Source organism: Hyalella azteca, unplaced genomic scaffold (assembly GCF_000764305.2).
Source record: "Hyalella azteca isolate HAZT.00-mixed unplaced genomic scaffold, Hazt_2.0.2 contig7076, whole genome shotgun sequence".
Lineage (NCBI taxonomy): Eukaryota > Metazoa > Arthropoda > Malacostraca > Amphipoda > Hyalellidae > Hyalella > Hyalella azteca.
Genome location: NW_025937210.1, coordinates 196,827 through 222,374, shown reverse-complemented (window position 1 = coordinate 222,374; position 25,548 = coordinate 196,827). Strand labels below are relative to the sequence as shown.

The following is a 25,548-nucleotide window of genomic DNA, read 5'->3' as shown; positions in this document are numbered from 1 at the left end:
AATTAAAAACCTGGAAGAGAGCCGGGCAAAACTCGAGCTCCACGAACACCCCCACGGGCGGCTGTAGCGACGGACCCAGTTGTGTGAGGGAGTAGTTACACTTGACTCGCCAGTTGTACGCGTGCCCGCTGAACGTGAGGATGTGACCGCTGCTGTACACTTGGCACCAAGAACCTGCGAGGAGTGAGTGTAGTACTTTACGTCTGGTACAATACCTTGATTGTGATGCCTTCAATGACACAATGAAACGGTACGTCTGACACAATCTGCAAGGAGTGAGTGCAGTACTGTACGTCTGGTACAATACCTTAATTGTGATGTCTTCAATGAAACGGTGAAACCTTCAATCACATTTGATTGAAGTTATTAGGCACAGTTATTAGGCATACAAGCATGGTTGAACGACAGTTGCTTTGAGACATACAGAGTTATAGAGCAGTTGCTTACAGTATGCAACAGTTGCCCACAGTATACAGCAGTTGTTTATAGTTAACAACATTGCTTACAGTATAGATCTGTTGCTTATCGAATACAGCAGTTGCTTACAGAATATAGCAGTTACAGTATAGAGCAGTTGCTTACTGTACACAACCATGTCTTACAAAATAAAGCAGTTGCTTATAGTACACAACCATGTCTTACAGTATAAAGCAGTTGCTTGCAGTACACAAGAGTGGCTTACAGTTAGTTAGCAGATATCCAGTTGGGGCTATAACCCCGCGCCGACACTGCAGTTGCGCGCAGTGCTGTGACAGGATCTGGCCAGCCTCGTACTGCACTCCGCCGTACTCACAACCTGCGACCACACTCTCGCATATATTGAGATAAATAAACAATTTCAAATAAAATTAAATAAACAATCATGATGCTCGATATTCCAGAAAAAAGCCTTAACAAATTACGTACTGAAGAATACACGCAATACAAGTTTCTTGCCCAACAGTAAGAACTATTAAATATAACCAAGAAGTATGGGTAAATTAATTATTAATCGTTAGTTTGTTCCTAATATTTTCACTGATCAACACGAATTTCTCGAAAATTTTCTAGAATTTTTATTCGATAAATAGATTTCAGTGGAACCGCGCGTTTCTGCAACGATTTAAATATTAAAGGGAGAATAAGAACAAACACAAAAATGAATGGTTCATGTGGTAAAAATATCGACACCAAAATATCGACACACTTCCTTGCAGACAGCACGACCAGCGAGCGACCGTAGCATTCATACGTCCTTTACGTCTACCCGAGCAAATGGGGCCAGCATGACCCACACTAGGACAAAAAGTGCGTCGTTATTTGGACAAAGTCTCACATTTCTCTGAGTGAACGTACAGTTGGGGTCACGGAGTCCGGTGGTGACGACGCTGCCGTTGACGCAGAGCTGCTCCGCGCAGCCTGAGAACCATCGCGCGTCTGGCAGCTGCAGCTCATCAGCTGACAACACGCAGCCTAAATGCAATTTTTAATACCGATAAATATAAATGGAATATATTATTATATAAATATATTAAATATATAATAAATAGATGTAGAATAATATATGTATAGTATTAAATAATAATATAGATGCGAATTAAAAGTTTTTTAAATGATCTCATAATTTTTAGTCTAAGTTTTTATCAAATCGAAAATAGAGATCAAACGAGTCAGAAATAAATTGTAATACACTTTCAAAATGAGAACAAAATGGATTTCTATTCACAATATAAATGTAATTAAATAATGTTAGCAAATTCCGTAGATTTTTATCAATGATTTCATCAGGAAGCTAAGGAAACACATTTTTGACAGATTCCTGTTTTTAACATTAAAACTATCCATGTTCTGGATAGGTGAGTATTTAGAAAATAAAATTCACTGCGCTAAATATATAATTTGCGAGATTTTTACACGATGGATGGACGCGAGACGTGCGAAGGAAGCGTCCGTTGCGACACACGTACTCGTGACACGCACGGTAGCCCAGCACCCCTTCAGGCTGCACCACGCCATCCCAGCGGCAACCGGGCGCTGAAATTGTGGAAAATAAGCTATAGCTATAATAAATAACTATTATTTTTGGCGAGAGTAACTATCACTAAAAGATCTACAAGTTTACAGAGCTGCAGAGATCGCTGAGCTTTTTTTTTTGAATCATTATGTTAATTTCAAGCTTAAAATTTTCCCAGTAAATCTGTCCAGAGAAACCACTCGTTAACTGATAACCAAATTGCCAGAGAGCTGATACTGGTTATAGGATTTGTCAGATGCTGACCTCGCTGCCTTGTCAGTTACCAGCAGCTGATCTCACTGACTTGTCAGCTACCAGCTGCTGACCTCATTGACTTGTCAGCTACCAGCTGCTGACCTCACTGACTTGTCGACTATCAGCAGCTGACCTCATTGACTTGTCAGCTACCAGCTGCTGAACTCGCTGACTTAATTATTGTCAGCTACCAGCTGCTGACCTCACTGACTTGTCAGCTACCAGCTGCTGACCTCACTGACTTGTCGACTATCAGCAGCTGACCTTGCAGGGCCGTACACACGGCTGTCGCATGGTAGCTGACGTCATCTCTGATGTGTTCGAGACACTTCTTCTGCAGCCCCTCGACACACGCGCACAACACATCCCGACACACGTCTGCGCGGGGTGTGTCAAGTCAAGTAGCGCGTATTATGACCAGTAAGTAAAGTACTTAAAGTAAAGTAGTCACTTTACCTAAAGTAAAGTGATCAACACAAGTGAAGTAAGTGCATTGATTGTATTCAAGGCAGACATATTGAACACGAGTAAAGTAAGTGTATTCACTATTCCAGGAGGACGCATTAACACAAGCAAAGTAAGTGTATTCAATATTCTTCGAAGAGATATTATCACCAGTAATGTAGGTGTTGTATTTTTTCACGTTAGTGAAATCTAGGTACATATTAGAATAAAATAATGGCATTATTCAAAGCATATGTGAATCAAATTTTGTGTAGTTTATGAATAATTTGAATACTTAATTGAATTAGCCGTCACTCTAGTTCTGGCTAAGCAAAGCATAAATATAAACAACGTATGCATATTGCTATATTACGATGCAGATCGAGAATCGTAATTTTCATCACTTATTTACTTCTACAAATTTCACAGTTTTTTCGGTAAAAATATCATTCATTCGTTCAAGATAGTCTTAAAATTCAAAATAAAATAAAAAATCAAGTGTCCGGACATGCATCGCGAGTTCGGCCAATTTCTCGCAGATATATACATATCTTCGAATTGCAGTGGTTATACGTCATCAAACTTTTGTACTATTATGTTTACCGTATAAAGTTACATTAAATAACAGGAAAATCCAATAATCGCCCTTAATAACTATATATCAGGGTTCATCAATCGAACTATACAGTGGAAGGTAAATACGCGTGGCACAAGCATACCAGTAGTAGTAATGTGCTGGTACAAACTATGAATCACTGCAGCAGTATACTCTTAGTATAATAGCATTGTATTAGTGGCAATGTATCAGTGTAGGGCAGCAGTAGTAGCAATGTGGTACGACAGTAATATATTAATAGTATTATTATCAAATAAATCATAATTCTGACCAGCCCAGAACTGCTGGTGAGGCAGGAAGTTGTCGCAGAGCAGAGACTGGTCGAGACTCTGCAGCACAGCGAGGCAGGTCTCGACGTGCACCTCACCTCTGACCGAGACCAGCGAGCATGAGCTCTGTAAAGCACGAGCTCTGTAAAGCACGAGCTCTGTAAAGCTCGAGCTCTGTAAGCACGTGTCGTACACTCACAAAAACAAATTAGACAGTGTCCAAATTGTGATAAGCTTTCGCAACCGCAGCACGAGTAGATTGCACTGATATGCCCTTTTGCTCGGCCAAACCGGGTCAGGATGACCCATATAATGTTAATAGTGCATCTTATATTATTATATTCGTAAAAAGACTCACTCAATTCTCTGAGTGTCCAGTACAATCATAACGTCTCAAATACGTGTGCTTCATACTACTAGTAATAAGGAAGTGGTACTTACGAAATATTGTCATGGCGAAAAGACGAACAAAAATTAGAAAAAAAACTGCTCAAAAGAAAATATCAAAATAATAGTTACTCAAAAAATAGTGCGAAAGAAAGCAACATTTCTTAATGTATCGATGTAATTATGAATACAAGAAAATTCTTGTCACTCTTACAGCCTGCAAACGAAAATAAAAGTTGCGGACAATGCAGATCTAGATTTCTCAACACATCATTTAAAAAACATTAAGTCCTAGAAATAATTCAATTTTTTTTTCGATACATCATCGTTCAATAATACCATAACCTGGAGTGCATGGCGTTTATAGTTTGCATTAATTTAGTTACATTCATTTTAAAACACAAGCGAATAATTATTAATTTACTCACGGAGATTTCGAGTCGGTCTTTGCATTCGGACACCTGCGGAGGATGAAAAATAATTAATAAAAAACGTCGCACATTACAGAAAAAGATTTGAATTTACTTGGAACAACTTGCCTATAAATGGTGGTCGTATTGAACGAATTATAGTACAGAAGTTAACAGAGCAAACAAAGCTGTACTCTCTGAACTAGTTTAAATAAAATAATCCTGTAAAATACTGGAATTTCAAATGAGTTTTTGAAACGTGCAGCCACACAGCATATAGTCAATTAGACAGTCAATTGTGCCATCGGTTCTGTTTATTTCTCGAGAATTACGGTAGGAAATATCTTACTGAAGTTAAGACAGCGAACAAAGCTGCTTTCTGATCTTGTATACTGAAGTAATCATTCATCATGCAAAATACCGACATTTCAAATAAATTGTCAACAATTATATGTAGATGTTAGCTTAATTTAGTCATCTTACAGTCAATTTTGTCGATGGTACCTTCCATTTCTCGAGGATTTCATGGTAGGCCTGTTCCGTGAACACAGTTGCCACCAACACCCTATTGGTGGTAGTGGTATTGCCGACGCTCTCCTGTTGCGAATTCTTCTCGACCATCTCGGTGTGTTCAAACACGACCTTCGCACCTGTGATGGTCGTCACTGATGGACCTGTAGCTACGAGACTGGCATTCCCAGTTGTGTTGCGAAGCTCGTAAGTATTTTCGATTTGGTCCGTGTTTAGTAGTTTTAATAAATTCGAAGATACGTTGTTGCTTTGACGGTAGAGTATTGAGTAATAACTTGCAGGGGTCTCTCTCGTGAGAGGGGATGCGGGGTCCCGACTGGCTGCAAACTCTCCACAAAGTCCATTAACTTTCCCTTGCTGATGCATAGGCACCCACAACACGACACTTCCGAGCCGAGACTCCACCTGTGCAAATTATAATATTTTGACGCATCAAGCCTGAGTGGACTGGGACCTCGCTGATATAAGAATTAAATATAGAAGCATATAGCTTAATTACACACATTTCAATTAGATTAATTTGCGAGTAGATTAATGTGTGAGTAGATTAATGTGCGAGTAGATGTGTGAGTAGATAATGTGCGAGTAGATAATGTGAGTAGATAATGTGTGAGTAGATTAATGTGCGAGTAGATTAGATTAATTACACACATTTCACTTCAATAGACAAGCAATTACACACATAGCTTAATTACACACATTAGTTAATTAGTTAAAGCATATAGCATTAATTCACTCCCGAGCCGAGACTCCACCTATGCAAATTATAATATTTTGACGCATCAGGCCTGAGTGGACTGAAACATCGCTGCTATAAGAATTAAATATAGAAGCAGGAATCTCATTGTTAAAAACTTGATTTAGTACAATTTTTGTACAGTGACGAAATTCCGAGACATGAAATATAAGGCTTTCAGTAAATCATCTGTCCACGAGCACAATATAACTTTGTACACATCTGTATGATTAAGAACGGATTATTAGCTTGACGAGGAATGATCATTGCTTGTGTGGCACTCACCATAACGCCGTTGGCAGTAAGTACTCTAATTCCTCCCTGTACTGCCCACACAGCTGCAGTGCCCTGATACTGCAGCTGTGTGCTTGCCCGTTGTACATTTGCCTTTGATTTGTACTGCACAAACATTACACATCATGCACTTTAGCAATTAGCGTAACATTGAAGACCTTTTAAATTTGTTTTTCATTTCATTAGACATTGGCAATAGATGTAAAAATTCTATTTGATAATCTCAGTTTGTTCCAGTATGCTTATCAAGGTGACATCGCAAGCATTTGTAATGAGATTATTTTTACTTGAGACTTTAATTCTTAATACGTGGTTTTTGTTGTTAAACATCAGACTTTTCCGTAGAGTTGTTAATAAAAAGGAATAAAAATTGGTCATTGAAATGAAGCCTAAGTGAATAGCAACTAACTATCGAAGAGCAGTCGCTATGTAAATGGCCTCATAAATTGACGTATTATTAAACAAGGGATCACAATGCTAAGTTGATGACAAACTTCATGCTGATGTCCAGAAAGGGTAATGCTGAAGTCGCCGTGCTGCTCCACGGTAACAGTCTTGACGCAACTGATGTGCGGTGATAAGAATTTCATAGCACAGTCGTCGAATTGTGTAGTCACCGAGAGCTTCACTTCCTCAATCTGTACACAAAACAAAGTTTTATCATTAAAATAGGAGTATTACAATGTTACTGCACGCAATCCTATAAGCAATGTCGCCTGAATCATCTATTAAGGAATACAACAGAAAACTGATCATAAAAATTTCAGGGACATTTTAAACATGATTAAATAAAATTTTGTACACGACTTCAAGCAATCAACTATTAAGGAATAAAACATAAATTGATCAGAATAATACAAGGAACATTTTAAAAAACAGTTTGTTATTATACAAACATAAATTACGCACGGTGAGTAGCGTATACGCGCACAGCGACTGCCACGCGCGCGTCTGGCCAGCGAACGTGACAAGGTTCAGGCCGGGCACGAGCAGGCACGTTGCGCCTGCATGCCAGTAAACAATACAAAATTTTTACCTTGAAACGAATTTCCCGATATTTAAATATTCATGAAAGAGGCACTTGATATACTTCGATCATTTTTCTTCTTAGTTGTGGTATTCGTGAAAATGTAATAATTAGTCTTACAAGATACATTTCATTGCGACAACGGTGAACATAATAAATTCTAATCAACTTTAATAGAAATTTAACACTATTACGTTTTTTTATTGGATTCCATCGTTGATCACTCACAAGACTCCAGCGGGCGGGCGGTGCCAGAAAGACGGCCGTTAAAACAGCGCAGAAGCGAGCAGCCGACGACCAGTTCCTGCTCATGCGTCAGTGTCACGTTGCCGAGCGTGCAACACTCACGGCTCAGCTCACTGCGTCTGATCACCACGCCGGAGTCGCAGAAGAATTGAACACAAGATGAAGAGAAACTTGACCCACTTCCGTACCATGAACCATCGTATTCACAGCAGGATGGATTACGGTTGCCGGTAGGTATGGAATCGCCTTTGTAACAACCCATTTCTTCACATTGATAATAGAACGTAGCTCCTTCCAAGTGCCTAACTGCACCGACGTAACAACTGGTGTCTAAAGTTTCAGAAACGTGCGTCCAAATAGACATTGCATTAGTAAAAGCGGCTCTCCATAATCTGGTGAGGTTGCGACCAGGCGCTGAACACCACAGGTATTTGCAACGGTCTTGCAATGTCATGGCGGACCTGAAGCTGATCCCGGTGAGTGTTTTAGTCGAAGAACATTCCGTGCTGATGTAGCTTAGAGTGCGCGCATCCACCAGCATACATGGGGACAGCAAATCTTGAGCATAACGAGTAGAATACTCATGCTTGGCGCTGGCACTCGTGTGGAAATGGAGGATGTTGGATAGCGTGAGATTGCCGCGAGGGATGCTGCCTCCCACACAAAGTCCTGAGGCTCCTTCAAGGGCCTCCGTGGGCGCCCATATCACCAGACCTCCGAGGTTGTACTCCACCTGCAGCGAGTGTCATGGACAGCAAAAGATGGCATCATATGCTTCAATAATTAATTAATTGATTTATTTATTTATTTTTTCAATAATTATTAATCAATTATTACGAGAAAATCAGGAGTCAAAACAAGTATAAAGTAATAAGAGCAAGAAAATGTGTTCGAATATATTTATTCGAACACACGAAGCCGAAATCGAATAGATTATCCAAAATATCTGAAATTCGGGGGAAAACAAATTTTACAATGGATGAATCTTGGGTTCAAACACAATGAATCAAAAATTCAATGCATATCACCATCAACTGATTAGTTTACAACACGATTCAATTACTAACATTGCTATGGCATGCATTTTTTTCAGAAATACACCGCAAAAGAAAAACGCACTCCATGACGAATTTAACCGCTAGATATATCTATTCAGCAAAATAATTCAAAAATCCTCTTTGCAAATATAAGAAATATAAAAAAAATATTAGAAAGATAAATGAAATTGATGCATTATACGGCATAAGAGTATAATTGAATACTGCGAGACCTTACCAAGATTTTCGTTGACGAGAGTGGCCATGCCTGAGAGATCCTCACTCCTCCGTTCGTTCGCCAGAGCCTGGCTACTCCGTCGTCTGGAGCAGACGTCACGTCTACCAATATCTGGGTACGGAATGAAGGATTTACTTAACGCCATCAGCGAGTTTTTTGCTGGCAGATAATCATTAAGGTTCCTGTAGACGGGGATAATGTTAGCCGACAGCAGACGTCACGTCTACCAATATCTGGGTACGGAATGAAGGATTTACTTAAAGCCATCAGCGAGTTTTTTGCTGGCAGATAATCATTAAGGTTCCTGTGGACGGGGATAATGTTAGCCGACAGCAGACGTCGCGTCTACCAATATCTGGGTACGGAATGAAGGATTTACTTAACGCCTTCAGCGAGTCTTTTGCTGGCAGATAATCATTAAGGCTCCTGTAGACGGGGATAATATTAGACGATAGTATTAGCGGTTATAGCATTATCCGCATCTAGCTTAAACAGCAGCATGTAGGCTTACACTGGTAAAATCGCGTCTACCAATATCTGGGCACGGAATGAAGGATTTACTTAACGCCATCAGCGAGTTACTTGCTGGCAGATAATCATTAAGGCTCCTGTAGACGAGGATAATGTTAGCCGATATCAGACGTCGCGTCTACCAATATCTGGGTACGGAATGAAGGATTTACTTAACGCCATCAGCTAGTTACTTTCTTGCAGATAATCATTAAGGCTCCTGTAGATAGGGATAATGTTAGCCGATAGTACTAACAATTTGCATTATCCGCTTCTAGTTTAAACAGCAGCATGTAGGCTTACACTGGTAAAAGAATAGGCATAATTTTATAAAGAATAGCAGCAAGTAGGCTGTGCTCGGTGAAAGAATATGGAACGTGACAATAATGAGATTGAGGAAACTTTCGCTGAAACAGTTGGTGAAACTGTTATTAATTTAGCTTAGGAGTTGAAAAACGTTGTCACTCATTATAGAATGCGGGTGAGAAACTGGGTGTGTTGGCAATATAATTTTGGAACATTATCGATATATTTTAGTGAACTTATCGAGCAGCCTAATGAGGTGGTAATTGTCCATGTTTAAAATAAATTTAGAGTTATTTATAAAACAAAATTTCTTCGCCTTGACTGAAGTGAAGGCATAAAAAATCGACTTTGTTCACCTTGAAAGTAGAAGTGAAGGCATCGAAGAGATGAGGGCAAGAGTCGTTGGCAGCTCTGGTGTTATCAACGTCCACGCTACCCGAGACTCTGAGTCGTCGTAGGCAGGGCGGTCCACCATCAGCTACTCAATAGACAATTATTATCAATAAAAACCAGTGTCAAACAAGCGTATGTTCATAATAATGTGATAATGGTAACATGCAAGAAAAAATGAGTATCAACGAAAATAAGTCTAGAAGAAGCTAATGTTAAGAATAATTTTAACATTTAAGGTTAATGATATTGAAGTAATAATTTTCACTTAAGCGATAATTACTTTTTATGGCAGGCAGAGAAGTATACAAAAATATACCATCAGAACATTCTATGGTATATGATCCATATATCAAAATGCAATGAATTCATATATAAAACAAAACTCAAAATTTCTATTGCCATACATTAATTAATAAAAAATCCCTCACCCTCCTCGGTAGTTTCGGACACCCAGACCGTAACTTCAGGCTGGTCTTGGTCAGAGTCCGACGTCTCAGAGAGCAGGGAGTACGTCCCTGACCCATTGAGTAGTCTAAGTGTCGTTCCAGAGAACGTCTTCAAAAAACCGTCCATGGTTAGCACACACGAGCTGCCTGCGACCAGTACGAAAAATATAAACTAGAGAAACAATAAAATATTTCAGCAGGATTTGACAATTCAGGGATACTTTTCCCTTTTTCAAACTTCTCTCGTAATCGTTGTTGAAAAATATATTATGCTATTGCACAGGTTAGTGAAACTTTTTAAATTGAAATTCGATGACAAAGAAAAGGCAGTGTTAGTGTTCATAGGAAGCAACAGTAATAATAAAAACCATGGTAATAAAACTAATAGCGGTATATAAAGGATGAAGAGGTACATAAAGGATGAAGAGGTATATAAAGGATGAAGAGGTACATAAAGGATGAAGAGGTATATAAAGGATGAAGAGGTATATTGGACTCACAGCGCCCCGGCACGAGGTTGTGTGTGAGCAGTTCGCCGCGGTCGCAGAGGTAGTGAACGCAGCCCACGGTGACGTGCGATCCTGACTCCAGCAGCGTGTCGTCAATACTGCAACCTGCATAACGTAAGTTTGAAATATTTTTACGTACATTTAATTTAGAATTTATATTTATTGCGGCTTTGAATTTGATTCGGCGTTGAACATTTTTCTTTGCCATTTGTTTTATTTGGTTGTAGTTTCAGAGGAAATCAGTTTCTTACGAAACAAGAGAACAAATGTTTGCTCATTTAACCATTACTCATTTAAACTGGGTCAAGGAATGATAGTGAACTGGGTCAAGTATTGATAGTGAACTGTGTCAAGGAGTAATAGTGAACTGGGCCAAGGAATGATAGCGAACTGAATCAAGGAGGAATAGTGAACTGGGTCAAGGAATGATAATGCACTGAGTCAAGGAGGAATAGTGAACTGTGTCAAGGAATGATAGTGAACTGAGTCAAGGAGGAATGGTGAACTGGGTCATGGAATGATAGTGAACTGACTCAAGGAGGAATAGTGAAGTAGCTCAAGGAATGATAATGACTTCAGTCAAGGAGGAATTGTGAACTGGGTCAAGGAATGATAGTGAACTGAGTCAAGAAATGATAGTGAACTGAGTCAAGGAATGGTAGTGAAATGAGTCAAGGAATGGTAGTGAAATGAGTCAAGGAATGATAATGAATTGAGTCAAGGAATGATAATGAATTGAGTCAAGGAGGAATGGAGAACTGGATCAAGGAATGATAGTGCACTGAGTCAAGGAATGATAGTGAACTGAGTCAAGAAATGATAGTGAACTGAGTCAAGAAATGATAGTGAACTGAGTCAAGGAATGGTAGTGAAATGAGTCAAGGAATGATAATGAATTGAGTCAAGGAGGAATGGAGAACTGGATCAAGGAATGATAGTGAACTGAGTCAAGGAATGATAGTGAACTGAGTCAAGGAATGATAGTGCACTGAGTCAAGGAGGAATGGGGAACTGGGTCAAGGGTTGATAGTAAACTGAGTCAAGAAGAATAGTGAAGTGGCTCAAGGAATGATAATGAACTGAGTTATGGAATGATAGTGAATTGAGTCAAGGAGGAATAGTGAACTGGCTCAAGGAATGATAGTGAATTGAGTCAAGGAGGAATAGTGAACTGGCTCAAGGAATGATAGTGAACTGAATCAAGGAAGAATAGTGAACTGAGTCAAGGAATGATAATGATAGTCTATCATTACAGAGAGGAGAACGGCTGCCGAGAGGTGCCAGGTGACCGTCTTGACACTGCAGCTCACGGCAGTTCACAGACAACTTCCTGCCTGGCATGATGAACTCGCCGCCATGCTGACAACCTGCCGTGAATTACAGGTACAAATTGTAGCTGTTAGTGTCTGCAGCCGCACTATCAAAAATAGTTACAACTTNGGAGGAATGGAGAACTGGATCAAGGAATGATAGTGAACTGAGTCAAGGAATGATAGTGAACTGAGTCAAGGAATGATAGTGCACTGAGTCAAGGAGGAATGGGGAACTGGGTCAAGGGTTGATAGTAAACTGAGTCAAGAAGAATAGTGAAGTGGCTCAAGGAATGATAATGAACTGAGTTATGGAATGATAGTGAATTGAGTCAAGGAGGAATAGTGAACTGGCTCAAGGAATGATAGTGAATTGAGTCAAGGAGGAATAGTGAACTGGCTCAAGGAATGATAGTGAACTGAATCAAGGAAGAATAGTGAACTGAGTCAAGGAATGATAATGATAGTCTATCATTACAGAGAGGAGAACGGCTGCCGAGAGGTGCCAGGTGACCGTCTTGACACTGCAGCTCACGGCAGTTCACAGACAACTTCCTGCCTGGCATGATGAACTCGCCGCCATGCTGACAACCTGCCGTGAATTACAGGTACAAATTGTAGCTGTTAGTGTCTGCAGCCGCACTATCAAAAATAGTTACAACTTTGTAACTCCGGCAGCCAATTACAGGCGATTTTATAAACTCCGCCAATCGCGGACGAAAAATCTACCGCCAGGTATATACACACACAGGCCAGTTTGATAGGACGGACCCAGCTTACATTAAACATATGTCATTTATGTCGTCTATATTTGAAGTTAATCTCGCACTAGTGCGTGATGGCAGTCTTTGCTTGGATTGCCGGATCTTTGCAGGAAGTTGAAAATTAATTAAAAAAGTTATTTTTTAAACTAATAAGGAAATAGGAAATTTAAATGTAATAGGAATAAAGTTAAAGTTACGTACATGCTGGGTTAACTGCATTTATAGGATGAAGTTTATTCCCCAGCATTTGGAATTTGTGGCATCTTAGATACACTACGCTGCCTTCAGGGTATCTCTGCACTCCTTCGGCTACATCCATGCGCGCTGGAAAAAATACATACAAAGTGAACCGACATAAAATTAATTTCAAAGAAATGTCACATAATACTAAAATGGACTGACTCGATATAAATTTTAAGTACATTTAACTTGTAACAGGATAATCGCGCTGAACAGGAAGAATTTCCAACGAAAATTTTGTTATAGAATTAGGCTGTTTGACGCAATACCAAACAAATAAAAAATCAATTTGTAAGTAACATGAATATTACGAAGTGATGAAATCAGAGGCATAGGAATGACATTGCTTGTGTACCTGGAAGTTTGTTCTTGACTCGGAAAATCTCGAGCTTCACCAGCGCAAGAGCTTGAGGAATACATGCCTTCATCGGGGAGCACGAGCAGACGACGCTCATGCATACGTCTGTACATTAAATAAAAAATATATCTCAGTACTCACTGCAGTGAGTGAAAGAGAGCGCATTTTCTCGTCGACGAAAACGTGAAGTCACGGACGGACAGGCAGACGGACGGACGGACATGACGAGCACAATAGGGCATTTTTTCCATAAATGAGAAAATGCGCTAAAAATCATAACAAAACGAAAATGTATAAATATTTAACACGAAAATGACAACAATAAAGTTTGTTAGCTAATGATTTTTCTACAAACAGTTAAATTCATGAATGCCGACGCATTTATTATGCATCCAATAATTATCATAACATTTTAGCTACAAATGATAGATAGAGAAGGTTTCCAATTTTTTTTGTACAATATACCGAGCCATAAAAGTGTATATTCCCTTAGTTATGGCATCTCTAGAAATTAAGTAACATGCACCAAATTTAAAGAACAAGGAAATGAAGTTTTCGTACCAATAAGCCTCGTGAACTCCTCATCATCAAGTGAGATGCGGATTACGCGTAAATTTATTTTAGTTGCGTCGACGCACTGTGACGTTAAGCCCTGACGCACCTCTGGCACCAACCGCGTACAGCTGTCCGAGACCTGCAGTTCAGAGTTTTTAGATATTTTCATTTATTTAGAATTATATTTCGTTTAAACATACTTACTTGCTCTTAATTCTTCAATTATATTTTTGCTCATTTTGCTTCATTTTGAATCAAACCTTTTGCTTCCTTTTTATTCTTTTAATCACAATTAATTACAAATATAAAAGCAGCGCTAAAGGATTGATCAAAAACGTCCATTGACTAAACAATAAATCGACAGTATCGGTAACAATACTTGGGTATTAACAAGATATGTTTTTATCCACCAGTTATTAATCTCTAATATTTTTATTTCCGAAGAAAACTTTAAAAATTATTGAGAAAAAATTAGCTCATACAAAATTAAAGACGAAATAAACTTTTTAGTCTTGTTTATATGAATTGTTACATTATTTATTCGAATTTAATTTTGCCAAATAAACCAACGCAACGTTTGATTCTATATCGTAAGTCTCAGCCAAACCCTTCTGGTCACACTCACGTCAGCCGGACGCTCCTGGCTGTCGCTCTGCAAGACATTCAAACCTTTCATTATCTCCGGATTTTGTTAAAAACAGCACTTAAACCTTAAATTCGCCATCAGTTTTGGCCAATTATGGACTTAGATTTCGAATACATCACTTAAAATATTCTTTATGATACAGTCAACGGTCGCCCAATACTTCAACAAAATCGTTCCCGCAATAGAAAAATTTAGCTTCAGGCAACACGTATCTGGTATCGAAAAATACGTACCTGGTATCGCCAAAAAGTAACAAATCGTTCCAAGGATTTAATCGCTGACGAAATAACGCCTCCAAATTTACTTCTACTTTCCCCGGCATAAAAAGTGCGCTCGAGACTTCCATCTTCCAGCGAATCAGACGAATCGCCACGCATCTTATTTCCGGAGCTAAACGAACCGTTTCCAGGAATCGCATTAAGCTTCATTGTTCGGAAACCTCCAGCAAAGGATAATGAATCGTTGGAATGAATATATTCATCTGCTGTCGAGTTAGAAAAGATATCCTCAGTGTTTTCTTCGTAATTCGAAATTTCGGAATCGTTGTTGGAGCTTCCGTTGGAAAAAGACAAGCCTGAGACAGCGCTTTTCAGCAGGATGGCACGTTGATCGAACATTTCATCCATGGTTTTCTTGATGCGTTGTTGTAGACGCTCGGAGTCGGCGATGGAGAGTGAATATGTGACGTCATTCATAACGTTGAAGTCGTAGAAGCCACACATGCCGCTGATGCTGCCAGCTAGAGAAGTGCTGGCCCATATAACGATGCGATGAAGGCTCACTTCAACCTGAGGGACATTGCGAACTTTGCAATTTCTGAACTCAATTTGTTTATGCAGTTTAATTTTAAACAGATACCCATCTCTGGCATAATTTTATAGATGGGTATCTGTTTAATATATAACTGAAATATATTTATATTACAGATATACAAGTTAAATGTTAAACGGATGCCATCTCTATTATAGTTTTAGGTATCATGGATGAGTACATTCACAGCAGCTGAAAAAGTTAGGAGCTGAAAAAAATTAGCAGCTTAGTCCTCATTTAACGAAACGCGCCGAAGTGGAGGATCTTGTATAATTAATTTCAAATCTTTTTTATCTCAACCTGCCGAAGTTAACCAGACGTAACCAATGAAAGTGCAGGATTGTGACATCAAGCTTCTCAAGATCAACAAGATACAGGTTACATATAATGGCATGCTAGTTAAAAATGTGCTGGCGTCAGAATTTACGAAGGTTTGAAAAGAGTGATAAAAAGTGTGAAGTTTAACCACCCTTCAACTTAGTAGTGTGTTGGAACTTAATAACGCCTTATTACAGAATTACGTCATTTAATAACGAACATTTTTTAAATACTGCAACCTACTTCAGTTTAAATTTGATTCAGGTACCGGATACCTACCAGCATAGTACCCGGCAGTAGCACCCGTACACTTTGTCCTGTTCTCCACACGCCCCCCACGCCCTCAATGGTGATCCCAGCCTCGCCGACAGGTTGTTCTTGCCCTCGGTACCATACCTGATTAACATAACGCCTATAATAACATTAATCTGATTAATATTTAACTTAAAATAAAAATATATTTCTTCTTCTTACGAGAAAACTTTGTTGTGATTAATTATATGTTTGTGTACCTTTAGTAACTGAAACTATAGATGACAAGATGGAGTGCGAGCTATTCGCGACGAAACTATATTAAATGAGTCTGTATAGTTGAACAATTTGGGGTGAATTCATACCTGAATTAACGACGTTCGCCATCAAACAAATCAATTTTGTTCAATTGAACATTGTAATAGAAAGTGTGCATTTGGATATCAATTCTCCTTGTAAAGAAAAAATCAATAAAAAGTTCAGTAATGTCATTCTAAAATTATACAAAATTTTGCAATTATTCGAAATTGATCGAGAAATTCAAAATTTTATGCATCATAATTTGAATTTCATATGGCCGTAGAGAAAACACGCCCACATTTTATAATCAGTTCATCTTCCTAAACTGTTGACATGTTAACATGATTATCATATTATTTTTCCGAAAAGTGTACTCATGTTTATTTCATGTTTATTTGTTTCCTTTTCTCGAGTTAGGTTTTTATATCTTCAGTTCTCATTCACTACTTGTACTTGTGTACTATCATCTCGAACTGACGATGGAGCTAAAGTCTTAAACATTTTCTCCTGCAAAGAAATTGTTAATTTTTCGGTCATTTGCTTAGCTATCAAGTTCTTGCTGAATTTACGATCTAAGCAATCAAGTGATCTGAATGCCAATAAAAGGTTTATTAATTATTGTAATGTTCAAACCTTCTACTTTAATTATTAATTGTTATAATATTCATTAATTAAATAATTGTGCTAATGTTCAAAACTTCTACTTTAATTATTAATTGTTGTAATGTTCTATAATTAATTAATTATTGTAATATTCAAACCTTCTACTTAATTATTAAATGTTGTAATGTTCATTAATCAATTAATTATTTCAATGTGCAAACCTCCTACTTCAATTATTAATTATTGTAATGTTCAAAGTTTCTACTTCAATTATTAATTGTTGTTCATTAATTAATTAATTATTGTACTGTTCAGGACCTGGACACGTCGGGCAGACGTGGTCACGAGGTTCAGAGAGACGCCCTCAGCAGACGTGACGTGGACGTGTGAGAAGCACGACATGGGACCATCACATGGCGTCGTCTCATTCACCGCCACGTGAAGCCTGCGCCAGGGAGAATTAATGGCTTATAATGTCTTACATAGTGACTTATATACTGTATTATTTAATTTATATAATTAATGTATCATATTATATATATATATTGTATTATATGATTAATTGCTTATATAGTGACGCACTTCCATACCACAGTAGGAGCAGAGAGCAGACGTAGCTCTGAGATACGCGTTTTTCACGGCCAAACTGTGTCAGGATGACCCACACAATGACAAAAAGGATACGGCAATTTATATCCTAACTCTCACATATAGAAAAATTAATGTTTCATTATGTCTTAATCGCGACTAATGTTTTCACCCACAGGTCGATCCAATAGCGGTGATACACCCTTTTTTCCGGACCAAAGTGGGTCGAGATGCCTCACATTAGGCCAAAAAGGTGCATTGATATTTGTACAAAATGTAATTCATATCTCTTTTAGTGCACCCTACGTGTGTCACCCACGCAATAAATGTTCCTTTCAGAGACAAACGAGGCTACCAAGATGACAATTTTTTTTTATTTGCAACAATGACTAACATTTTTACATAGCTAGCATACAACATAGAATATTGAGAAAAAACACTACGAAAAATTCATTGGTAAAATTGTGCAAATAGGAACACATTTACTGATACGATCAGATCACCGACGTAGCACTGATACGCCTTTTAGCCGGGCCAGACTGGATCAGGACAAGGGGGCGAGAACTGCATCGCTATTCGGACAATGTCTCACTCATTTCCCTGAGTGAAGTAATCGTGGACCAGCAGCACGGCTCACCTGTCGTGGACCAGCAGCACGGCTCACCCGTCGTGTACCAGCAGCACGACTCACCCGTCGTGCACCAGCATCACAACTCACCCGTCGTGCACCAGCAGCACGACTCACCCGTCGTGTGGCTGGAGCACTGCAGCACAGCACACTCTGCTGTGATCAGTTCTCCTGTCCTGTATTGTACTCCGCCGTACTGACATCCTGTACAGTTTACATTTTAAAATAAACATTAATAGCACACTCAAATAAAAATAGTAACTCAGTGAAACAAAATATGAATATACGATTAAGAATAATAATGACGAGAGAGTGGGATAAAAATTAGACCTTGTTATAATAAAAGTATATTGAATAATGGCATAAAACTCCTGCAAACATGAGGTACTTAATTACACCATTAACTTTTAAATATGACGCTAAACTTACAGTGAGGCCTTTCATGAACTAAATATTTGTAAAAAAAAGAGAGCATAGCAACACGGCTATAGAATTTTCCCCGCTAGATTTATCGTAAACTTGTGTGCAAGTTTAATATTCAACTGCGCGTGTTTCATCTAATATTTCTTATTTCTTAGTACATATTTATATAAATTCATACAAGTAATTGCCATGTCAAAATGAGATAAGATCACACTATAATATTACTCAAATCGCGCAACTTTACAAAATATAACTCAGTACTCACTGCAGTGAGTAACAGAGAGCTCATTTTCTCGTCCGTGAATTCACGGACAGACAGACGGACTGACGGACATGACGAGCTTAATAGCGCCTTATTTTTCCATAAATGAGAAAATGCGCCAACAAGATGTTTTAAAATGAAGTATTGAACATACTAGTTCAATACTCACCAGTATTAAACTCCTTGGAATAATGGTTAAAGTTTTCGTTGTTAGTTTCGTGCGGGAGATACGAGAGCTGTTGAGCGGTCGTGGTGCCGGGGATCGTCATGAGAGCAGAGAAGCCTGACGTGCCCTGGGGCAGCGAGCACGTGGGCACGGTATAGCACGAGCACGGCTGCCGTGCTGGGCAGCAACCTGTGCGTAAAAATCCAAAGTTGAATTTATTAAACTAAAAACTCTTAAATTCGTTTCTCAATACATCCGTGCAGAGGTCGTACAATCGAAAATTGCTCACGTACACGCACGGTATAGCAAGAGCACGGCTGCCGTGCTGGACAGGAACCTGTGCGTGAAAATCTAAAGTTGAATTTAATAAACTAAATAAAAACTCGTAAATTCGTTTTTCAATACATCCGTGCAGAGGCCGTACTATCGAAAATTGCTCATGTACACGTGGGTGCTTGGAAGTACACGTAGCTGCTGACTTCTCGTCTCTGGTATATATGGCTTGAAAAGCTTCCAGCGATTAGCTAACGTAGTTGCGAACTATGAACAATTTTTGTTAGTACGGCCTCTAATTCATAGCACGAATAATATCAAAATAAGTAATCGCAAATCGGAAAATAACTTTTGCTAAAAATAAAACCAATAAAAAACTTAAAAAAAAAAACACGTTTTCTTAACGGACAAAAAAGAAAAACATTTACTCATACATAACATTTAAGTTATTTAAAATGTTACGTAATGTTATGTAAGAGTAAATGTTTTCTTTTTTGTCCGTTAAGAAAACGTGGTTTTTTAAAGTTTTTTATTGGTTTTATTTCATTATTTCTAGTTTTGTAAAAACCAGAAACACGTGTTTTTTTTTAAATATTTTTTTAATATTTATTTATTTTCTACTTTTTAGTTAGCAATTTTAGCAATTCAAATCAATTTCCAGGGTTGGCAAGTGTGGATCTTCAAGAAAAAACTCAATTCCAAACCGCGAATTTAAGTGTTTTTTTTTTCTTAATTTTTTTCTAAATTTTTTTTTAATAATTATTTTTGATGATCAAATCTTGAATTGTTAGGCAGCATAAGCATGCAAGCCAAATTTCAAGTTCCTAGGATGTTCAGAAGAGCTCTAAATTAAGGTCTAAATTTTCGATGATAGACAGACACCAAACGAAGAAAAACGTGGTAAAAAAAATTATCACCAAGAAAATATGACCCATAAAGGTAATATGTTGCACTGAGTGATACCTAATCAGACATTTAACACTCACATGCATAGGCATTTCCTGAAGAATTCGTTACTTGAGTCGAAACGATTTCCACTTCAGCAGAAACCAGATTGGAAAGCTCCTGCTCACAAGAATTGTGTATCGAGGTTTAAGCAAATAGTAATTTATACGATGCGTTGGACAGGAACTGAATATTTTCATTACTATCGAGAATAATTTTCATGTAAATTCACTACACAATCGTATTATGGAATGCTTCGTGTTAGTACCACTTACTTTGAGCAACAAAATGATGAAATGCACGTTCGTCCAATGAAAAAACTCCATCTTGCGTTGCAGTTCATTCAAGCAACTCTGGAGAAATGCTTGGTGCAAAAGGTCAAAATATTCAGCAAAAAATTCTCGTGCAGAAAATTTAATGCATTCATGCAGTCTTCTCAGAAATAATCATGAATATCATCCGTAAAGCCAGAGGAAATAGTATATCGTCTTCCGTATATGGCAATCGGTCATAGACTAATTGCAATCCCGTCAAGTAAGCCCATGATAATGTTGACTTTTTGCACTGTGGATGCTTTCACTTCCATCTTAAATATTTAGAAACACGGTAGCTGTTGTCCTAACAAATTTCAGGGACTGGACGTGCCGAACGGCTGATGTTTAATAAATGTCGTAACAACGAAGGAGGATAAGGATACTCTTCAATAAATAAAAATTTATGTTTGAATAGTGCAGACACAACTGAAGGAGACTCTCTATTAAATAAAAGTTTATGTTTGCACAGTACAGACACAACTGAAGGATACCTAACGCTCTATTAAATAAAAAAGTTTAAGTTTGTACATTACAGGCCCAACCAAGCACGACCAAGTCAAATTATAATTGAACTTGTCCTATAAATATCAAGGTAAAGACGTTGTTTCTTACACAAATCACAAATATTGAAGAAACAATGTCTTGACTTATATTGACGATAAAAATAATTCCAGTCTAATATCACGCGCCGTTTTATGGAGCATCACCTATACGATCCACAAAATAAAATAAGTTTACCGAATTTGAAGAATCACACGATGTCATTGCATTTACATTCATTTTACTCGATTGTTTCGGGCGAGTACCCAAACAAAGTAAAGTCAAGAAAGTTAGCGACATAAAGTAGCCTTTGTTCTTCTCTAGTGAGCGTGGAGAGCTCCTTTATTGTTTTGGTGAAATATTTCTCGCCCAAACCGACATTGCGTCGCTTTTTGTCCACAGTAAGGTCGTCTGTCGTGTAGTTTTGGTCGCCAGCATCTTGGAAACGAGAGCCCCGGCGCTGGACCGCCTTCGCGTAGTAGTCTTCCCTGCCTACGAGCTTCATCATAAGGCTCGTGTCGCGGTCAAAAGTGTGCATCTGAAATGAAAAGAACCGTGATATTAGAAGGAGGTAAGTCTCTTTGTTTATACCTGCTTTCCTTGAATCGTTAACCTTAGAATAATTATTTATTATTTTTTTAAATGTGTGCCGGATCCCAACTGTAACACCAAACTCCTCACATTACAAATATAAGCAATAAGTCAACGGAATCTTAATCATTGTGGGATTATCAATATTAATAAAACATTAAAATTTGGTGATTGATGGCACCGGTCAATAAGTTCTTAAGGTCTGTAAGTTACGGTCTACCAATAAATTTGCTGAGGGCAAATAGATTCAGAAACATAACAAGTTAAAACGATGAGATACCGCCGAGATGACGTCATAATGCGTGGAGCACGGCGAGCACTGCACGTGTTGCGGTTGCCAATGCTCATCAATCCTCCGTAGACAGGCGACGTCTCTGAAGCACGACAAATTCTCCTTGATGATATAACGTACGAACTCCTGGAAAGTCATGTAAGGATTTGTGTTGTTTGGATCGCCGTTCATTTCGAAGTCGGCAGATTTACTAGGGTCACCCCTGACGGTCAGGAGTTGGTCTAAGGCTGCGTAGCTGTCCAGGGACAGATTGTGTTCCTTGATTGCTTGCTTGGTCTCCTCCATGATTGTGTGCAAGGACTTGCCGCGCACGGAGGCAATCCACTTCAAACGGCTAATGGGTCGATAGCCTGTTTCTACTTTGTTGTAGTACGCGGACACGATTCTGCGGGGACAGAGCACTGATTCAAGCATTGCACATAATGAGTTTCATATTTTAACGTTGATCAACGAAGTTAGTATGATTTTTTGAACAATTAATCACTCACGTTGCACAAATTTCCTCTAAAAAATTTCTATATCACACGACTAAATCTCTGGATACAATTTCTATGAGGAGTAACACATTCAAATAACACAGAAATTCAAGTGTAATATGACGTAAATTTGGCTGTATATATGACGTGAATTCCAGAACTTTTGCGAGAAACCTTATTATCAAGTGGGCAGGTGAATAGCAAGCAATGAGCTACATTGCGAGGCTGAGGTTATCTGTGACGAATGCTGCGTAAATTATACACAAAATATCTTAATAAATGCTTACTGTATTGCTAAAGGTAATGATTTGATGATATGGAGCATTACCACCGAAATATATCAGGAATACCTTAATACTCATTAAATACAATCCGACAGGAAATAATGGAGTGCGTGTCAAGAGCCAAACTGCACGCAAAGAAATCAAAGTGACTGTGTGGGTCATCTTGACCTAGTTTTGCCCGAGAAATAATCATATTCGAGGTACACGCAGCAAGTGTGTCGCTATTAGGGCAATGTGACGCATTAAATTTTCTTATTGTGCCCACTTAACGTATGGGTGTCGACCCATTAATTATTTTGAGTGATACCTAACGTATGGATGTCGACCCATTAATTATTTTGAGTGATACCTAACGTATGGGTGTCGATGGACCATGAACAGCAGAAGGTCATGTCGCACGAGCTCCTGTGCGAGGCGGTGGGCTGGGGGACGTGGGTAGAGGAGGTCCATAGCGTCGTGGACTTGACCGTCCGTCAGGCTGTGGGTGTCCACACTCTGCCACTCCACCATGTGACTCATCCACGACGTGCTCCCTACCTGTAGCAATGAGGTAAATAAGTGTGACTTTGTCCATACAGCGATGCATTTTTGGTCCTTCAGTGGGTCACCCTGACTCACTCTGGCTCTGCAACAGGGCGTATACAGTGCCATGTAAGAAAGTGGGTCACTATTAGGATTATATATGACCAGTTTATTTTTCGTAGTGTGCATGAGCAGGCAACTTGAAGAGCGCGCAGTTGTGCAAAGTGCGTCGCACCTTAAATTGTGAAGGCACATTGACGAAGGCACTTTGAATAGCCTTTCAGAGGCTACTTAAATAAGAAGGCACATTAAATAGCCCTCCAAACTTACCTTAATTAGGAAGGCACCTTAAATAGCCCTTCAGAGCTACCTTAATTAGGAAGGCACCTTAAATAGCCCTTCAGAGCTACCTTAATTTGGAAGGCACCTTAAATAGCCCTCCAGAGCCATCTTAATTATGAAGGCACCTTAAATAGCCCTTCAGAGCCACCTTAATTAGGGAGGTACCTTAAATAGCCCTCCAGAGCCATTTTAATTATGAAGGCACCTTAAATAGCCCTTCAGAGCCACCTTAATTAGGGAGGCACCTTAAATAGCCCTCCAGAGCCACCTGAATTAGGGAGGCACCTTAAATAGCCCTCCAGAGCCACCTGAATTAGGAAGGCACCTTAAACAGCGCACAGTAGCCGAGGTGGGTCGCAGTGTCCCAATAAACGCAGTCCCAGGGCGCGCGGGTTCTGCCCGCGAAGCTTGCATGGCGCGCGCATGCGCCGTCCAGCACCAGCCGACGCAGCGCCAGATGCCAGATGTGCCCAGACTCCTGGCGAGTTAAATTCTTAGTGACATGCAACACATTCATTGCAAATGAGAGAATTAGTTGATTTTGAGCTTTTCTTAGAGCCATCAGGGTAACTACATCCCCAAGACGATACCAATAAATAAATTTGGCCTAATTGTAACTATTCGTTATTACAAATAAGATAATGATTCAATGTGGAGCTTTTCACTTCATTTTAATTTTAAGCTTTTCCTCGAGCTATTGGGGCAACCACGTCGCAAAGACCAAAGAAAGAAAGACAGAAATGAAAAAAATCCGACCTAACTGCATTTAGCTGAAATCATTATGTCTTCCATTTTAATTTTGTGATGTAAGAATATAATAATTAATCATACACTAATAATTAATGTTATACACTAATAAGAATAATACATGTACACTAATAATAATGATAATTAAAAATTAATACATTAATTTCTTGGACATTGAAAAGTAAAAACGTTGTAAAATTTTGGGAAAGAATAAGTAAATTAATTCAGCATAAAATAATTATGACCTCAAAGGTAGAGTTGAAGATAGGAATAAAAGAATCAGCAATAGAAAACCAGCTCATCTATAAAGCTGTACTCATTAGGAGCTAGAGTAAGAATATATTGACACTGAAAGAAACATTGCTTGAAAAAAGAAAACATTTTCTCAAAGTGGAAGATATAAATAAAAGAATGAGAGTAAAAAGAACATTACCTCATCTGTAAAGTCGGGGAAGTTGCAAGCAGTGACTGGTCCGTCTGGAGACGCGCGTACTCGTGCGACAGCGAACGCCAGAGCGGCATGATAATTTGGCACCAGAGAAGGGCCCGAGGGCGGCACGACGGTAGCGTTAGCGGTGCGTTCTCTCACGTACGCAAATTCTGGGTCTTCGGTCGCACTGTTATCACGTGGAATATTTTCTACATAGTTCGAATCGGGTGGTTGACTTAGAAGCTTTTCGTAGGAAGCTAGTTCATCGAGTTCAGCGTATGTCTCGCGGATCCAAGCTTCACGTTCAGGGTTTCGTGGAATATTTTCATAGGAGTTGAAGCACAGTAAGTTACTGAACACAAACTGTACGTCATTCAAATTTTCGACAACCCTTCGATCATTTTCCAACGAACCAAACTCAAATTTATCGCCGTCACCATCTGGAAGACTGTCCGCATAAGCATCGCTTGTAATATCATTTTCTAGATCTACGTTCAGATTTGTTTGGTCTGAAATCCATACGATGCCAAGCAAAAGCAACAATAAACATGCTAACCGCCACACTAATCTCTTTCCGTGTAAAAGATTCCATCTTAAGCGGCGTTTGTGACAGAACATTTCTAAGAGTTAAGTCAGAATTATTCACATGCCCATTCATTCAAAACTATCGAATTAATTTACTTCGTTATTCAGGAAAAATAAACTATTAATGCTATGAAACATGAGAAATTAATGATTGAAATAATTGAATTTTTTTAAATGCCGAAAAATAAGTACGAAATTCATGAATAAAATGAAATCAGGAATTTTTCAAGTAAACCTAATTTTCAGGTTCGATTATTTATAGCACTTTTACGACGGTGAACCAAATAATTTGTTTTTCAGATAAGAAAGCTGTTGACAAATTTTTTACTCACAATAA

The 25,548-nt window shown here is 38.7% G+C and overlaps 2 protein-coding genes across 2 annotated transcripts in view; both read right to left on the bottom strand.

The window, feature by feature from the left end:
* Positions 1 to 20,576, bottom strand: part of LOC108665771 — a 33,468-nt gene extending 12,892 nt beyond the window's left edge. The window contains exons 1-29 of the mRNA XM_018152566.2: positions 20,364 to 20,576; positions 20,130 to 20,208; positions 18,874 to 19,059; positions 18,130 to 18,223; positions 17,122 to 17,248; positions 15,928 to 16,044; positions 14,754 to 15,308; positions 14,500 to 14,526; positions 13,881 to 14,013; positions 13,317 to 13,424; positions 12,923 to 13,045; positions 12,436 to 12,549; positions 11,901 to 12,014; positions 10,639 to 10,752; positions 10,121 to 10,285; positions 9,656 to 9,777; positions 8,484 to 8,594; positions 7,191 to 7,941; positions 6,845 to 6,939; positions 6,430 to 6,573; positions 5,927 to 6,040; positions 4,879 to 5,310; positions 4,393 to 4,425; positions 3,580 to 3,703; positions 2,513 to 2,626; positions 1,894 to 2,013; positions 1,336 to 1,452; positions 683 to 796; positions 11 to 174 (exon numbers count right to left, since the gene is read on the bottom strand). Coding sequence (XP_018008055.2) covers positions 11 to 174; positions 683 to 796; positions 1,336 to 1,452; positions 1,894 to 2,013; positions 2,513 to 2,626; positions 3,580 to 3,703; positions 4,393 to 4,425; positions 4,879 to 5,310; positions 5,927 to 6,040; positions 6,430 to 6,573; positions 6,845 to 6,939; positions 7,191 to 7,941; positions 8,484 to 8,594; positions 9,656 to 9,777; positions 10,121 to 10,285; positions 10,639 to 10,752; positions 11,901 to 12,014; positions 12,436 to 12,549; positions 12,923 to 13,045; positions 13,317 to 13,424; positions 13,881 to 14,013; positions 14,500 to 14,526; positions 14,754 to 15,308; positions 15,928 to 16,044; positions 17,122 to 17,248; positions 18,130 to 18,223; positions 18,874 to 19,059; positions 20,130 to 20,208; positions 20,364 to 20,414 — 4,662 coding nt within the window. The 5' untranslated portion in view covers positions 20,415 to 20,576. The remainder of the gene's footprint in view (positions 1 to 10; positions 175 to 682; positions 797 to 1,335; positions 1,453 to 1,893; positions 2,014 to 2,512; positions 2,627 to 3,579; positions 3,704 to 4,392; positions 4,426 to 4,878; positions 5,311 to 5,926; positions 6,041 to 6,429; positions 6,574 to 6,844; positions 6,940 to 7,190; positions 7,942 to 8,483; positions 8,595 to 9,655; positions 9,778 to 10,120; positions 10,286 to 10,638; positions 10,753 to 11,900; positions 12,015 to 12,435; positions 12,550 to 12,922; positions 13,046 to 13,316; positions 13,425 to 13,880; positions 14,014 to 14,499; positions 14,527 to 14,753; positions 15,309 to 15,927; positions 16,045 to 17,121; positions 17,249 to 18,129; positions 18,224 to 18,873; positions 19,060 to 20,129; positions 20,209 to 20,363) is intronic.
* Positions 20,577 to 20,791: 215 nt separating this feature from the next.
* Positions 20,792 to 25,329, bottom strand: LOC108665767. Its single transcript, XM_018152563.2, has 5 exons — positions 24,630 to 25,329; positions 23,775 to 23,927; positions 22,935 to 23,122; positions 21,814 to 22,210; positions 20,792 to 21,480 (listed from the first exon to the last, which is right to left on the bottom strand). The coding sequence occupies exons 1-5, from the start codon at positions 25,242 to 25,244 to the stop codon at positions 21,184 to 21,186; spliced, it is 1,650 nt and encodes a 549-aa protein (XP_018008052.1). The 5' UTR covers positions 25,245 to 25,329; the 3' UTR covers positions 20,792 to 21,183.
* Between the last annotated feature and the right edge of the window lie 219 nt (positions 25,330 to 25,548).